Raw genomic sequence first — 3,671 nt, forward strand, 5'->3', positions numbered from 1 at the left:
CCAGGGATGTGCAGGTTAGGGTGGATTGGCCGTGCTAAATTGTCCCATAGTGCCCAGGGATGTGCAGGTTAGGGTGGATTGGCCGTGCTAAATTGTCCCATAGTGCCCAGGGATGTGCAGGTTAGGGTGGATTGGCCGTGCTAAATTGTCCCATAGTGCCCGGGGATGTGCAAGTTAGGGTGAATTGGCCGTGCTAAATTGTCCCATAGTGCCCAGGGATGTGTAGGTTAGGGTGAATTGGCCGTGCTAAATTGTCCCGCTGTGCCCAGGGATGTGCAGGTTAGGGTGGATTGGCCATGCTAAATTACCCATGGTGTCCAGAGATGTGTAGATTAGGGTGGATTGGCTATGCTAAATTGGCCATACTGCCCAGGGATGTGCAGGTTAGGGTGGATTGGCCGTGCTAAATTGCCCATACTGCCCAGGGATGTGCAGGTTAGGGTGGATTGGCTATGCTAAATTGCCCATACTGCCCAGGGATATGCAGGTTAGGGTGGATTGGCCATGCTAAATTGCCCATAGTGTCCACGGATGAGCAGACTAGGTGGATTAGCCATGGGTAAATGCCAGGTTACAGGGATATGGAGTGGGTGGGATGTTTTTTGGAGGGTTAGTGTGGACTCGATGTGCCGAATGGCCTACTTCCACACTGTAGGGATTCTATGATCCTATGAATGGCCATGTGGCCTCAATTGGATTTTCTTTGCTTAAGGTGAGGCACCTATACCCAAAATTAAACTGAAAATGAAAGCACACTGTTGAGTTTCTACTTGACAATGACGCACTGAACCAGATCCTCCCATTCCTTCCTGCAGAGATTGAAGAGCAAGCAACCGTCTTTGAGCTGGGGTCAGAGCGGGGCCCTTCCCAGGATGCTTTGGACCCTTCCTGTGGCCAATTGGAAAGCCTGCTGCGAGTCAATCAGCAATGGTTGGAGGGGCAGGCCCAGGCTTTGAGTCACCTGACCCAGGCTGTGGAGGTCCTCAACTCTTCCCTGCTCGACATCTCACAGAGACTTCACCTGCTCCTGAGGGGCCAACCTCAGACGCTACCAGACCCGGTGATTGCTCCCAATGTCAATGGCGGAAAGGAAAATTGAGCCTTCCTGACTTCACCTCATCAGACTGTGACAGTTCTTCGGACATCTGGACGTCAGTGAGAGTGGGGAAAACAAAACCTCCCTGTCCATCCGCACTCCTTTCCCTCTTCTCCCCGTGTTCACTTAATCGCAAAGCCCTAACTATCGTGAGATAGAATTGTACCTTCAGTGGTTCCTGCATTTCTTCCCCGTCAGTGCTTCATCTGAATGGCCAACTGAATAGTGAAGTAACCATGGCAATGAGGCAGCCGCCATCTTGAAAAGCTAACCACCTTAGCATGAGTCCACGTCCAATGAATCCCAATTCTCTGTACAGGATGCAAGCAAGGAAACGGGAGGAAGGAGCACGGGAAAAGCCAAGGGGGTATTATGTAATCCAGAGAGCCAGCTAATGTTCTGAGGGCCCAGGTTTGAATCCTGCCATGGCAGGTGCTAGAATGTGAATTCAATAAAACAAAATCTGCACTTAAGAGTCTAATGGTGACCAGGAATCCATTGTCAATTGTCAAAAAAAAACCATCTGGTTCACTAATGTCCTTTAGGGAAGGAAACTGTCATCCTTACCTGGTCTGGCTGACATGTGACTCCAGACCCACAGCAGCATGTCTGACTCTTAATGCCCTCTGGGGCGATTAGGATTGGGCAAAATGCTGGCCTGGCTAATGATGCCCTCATCCCGTGAACAATTACAAGAATAACCCAGCACATAAAACAGGCCCCAGCGACAGGCCCCTTTCAAAATGGCAGAACATCTTCAGTGGAGTTGCCATGACAACAAGGTGGCTGACACTTCTGCCCCTCCCACCACCACCAATTTTAAGGTGTAATTCAGAATTGACCCCTCTCTGTGAAGAATTCTAAGTCCCCAAATCTTGTCTGAAACAACATCACGGTGACCGAACTTAATTGAACACAATTAGTGGGTGAATCTCTCCCGTTGAGTCCTGCCCTCTTGAGGTCAACTCCTTTTAAGGTAAAACTGCCACATCCCTCAATCTTTCTCCCACTCAGTCTTGTGGTCCTGTGTTCGAGTTTCGTGGGGTGTTATCTGCAGAGAACGCACAAGATGCAATGCCGAGATTCCTCTGACAGCACCATCCGAACCGTGACCTCTCCCATCTAGACGGACATGGGTAGCTTAGGAACACCGCTCAAGATGTCCTCCATGCTACTCACTGTCTTGACTGGGAAATATGTTGGTGTTCCTTCAGTGTTGCTGGGTCAAAATCCTGGAAGTGCACATCTTATGGCATCATGGGTGTCCTGACACCACACAGACTGCAACGTTTCAAGATGGCGGCTGATTGAAACCGTGATAGATGGACAATAATGTCCAACAATGCCCATACCAACAGGCCTCAGCCTGAACCAGTCGGGTGGTTCAGACACTCTTTACGTTTATCGGCTGATTGACGCTGGAATTAGCAATCCTGAACTCAAAACGTTAACTCCGTTTCTCTCTCTCTCCACACACGCTTGCCAGAACTTGCTGAGTTTCTCCAACTCTTTCTGTTTTTACTCTAACCTTTTGGATTCTTCCACTGTGCCTGCCTCCCCGAGACTTTTTCTAATGGTTGGCTGGGATCTTTGTGTTGGGGGGAGGAGCGGTGTTCAGATTCACCCCCACGATGGGGAGGTGGGGCGGGAGGGTTTTACATGTCCGTTTGCCTAGAGGGAACCTCTCTTCTGTCGAATGGAGGAGGTTGTGGAAGTTGGAGGTGAGTGGCTGGGAGGTTTCAAGATGGCAGTTTAGTTGTTTGAAGGCACCCAGAGAATGGGAAGTTCATAAATCTGTTAGCTATCAGCCATTGGAATGACAGAACCAGCTCAAGGGGCAGAGTGGCCTTCTCCTGTACCTACGTAACATTATATGATTTTAAAACAGTGATAGGTAAGTTCTTGATTTCCAAGAGGGTCAAAGGTTACAGGGAGAAAGTGGGAAAATTGGTCTGAAAAATCTACCAGCCATGATCAAATGGGCCAAATGGCTTAATTTCTGCTCCTACGGTTTTAGAGATGTCCGGTGGTCCTGAGCGATGTGTGGCTGGGGCCAACCCTTGATCATCCTATAGTGGACATTGAAGACCGTTATCTAAGATTACAAAGAGATCTTGATCAATTGGGTCAATGGGCTGAGGAGTGGCAGAGGGAGTTTAAGTTGGATAAATGTGAGGTACTGCATTTTGGTAAAACAAAGGCAGGACTTATACAGTTAATGGTAATGGCCCTGGTTAGAGAAACCTAAGGGTTGAGGTACATAATTCTTTGAAATTTGCGTCACAGGTAGACATGGTGGTTAAGAAGGTGTTTAACACTTGTCTTCATTGCTCAGACCTTTGAGTATAGGGGTTGGGACGTCATGTTGAAGTTGTACAGGACGTTGGTGAGGCCTGTTCTGGAGCACTGTATGCAGTTCTGGTTTCCCCTGTTATGGGAAAGATATTATTAAACTGGAGAGAGTTCAGAAAAGATTTACCATGTTGCCAGGAATGGAGAGTTCGAGATATAAAAATAGACTGAAAGGCTGGAACTTTTTTCACTGCTGGGATGTTAGAAGCAACTGCATTGCACA

The 3,671-nt window shown here is 48.4% G+C and overlaps 1 protein-coding gene across 1 annotated transcript in view; it reads left to right on the forward strand.

The window, feature by feature from the left end:
• LOC122547592 (ephrin type-B receptor 3-like) overlaps positions 1–1,226 on the forward strand; it is a 3,171-nt gene extending 1,945 nt beyond the window's left edge. Inside the window, exon 2 of the mRNA XM_043686198.1 lies at positions 816–1,226. Within this exon, the coding sequence (XP_043542133.1) occupies positions 816–1,099 (284 nt within the window). The 3' untranslated portion in view covers positions 1,100–1,226. The remainder of the gene's footprint in view (positions 1–815) is intronic.
• The last annotated feature ends 2,445 nt before the right edge of the window (positions 1,227–3,671 follow it).

Source organism: Chiloscyllium plagiosum, unplaced genomic scaffold (assembly GCF_004010195.1).
Source record: "Chiloscyllium plagiosum isolate BGI_BamShark_2017 unplaced genomic scaffold, ASM401019v2 scaf_5247, whole genome shotgun sequence".
NCBI classification, from domain to species: Eukaryota; Metazoa; Chordata; class Chondrichthyes; order Orectolobiformes; family Hemiscylliidae; genus Chiloscyllium; species Chiloscyllium plagiosum.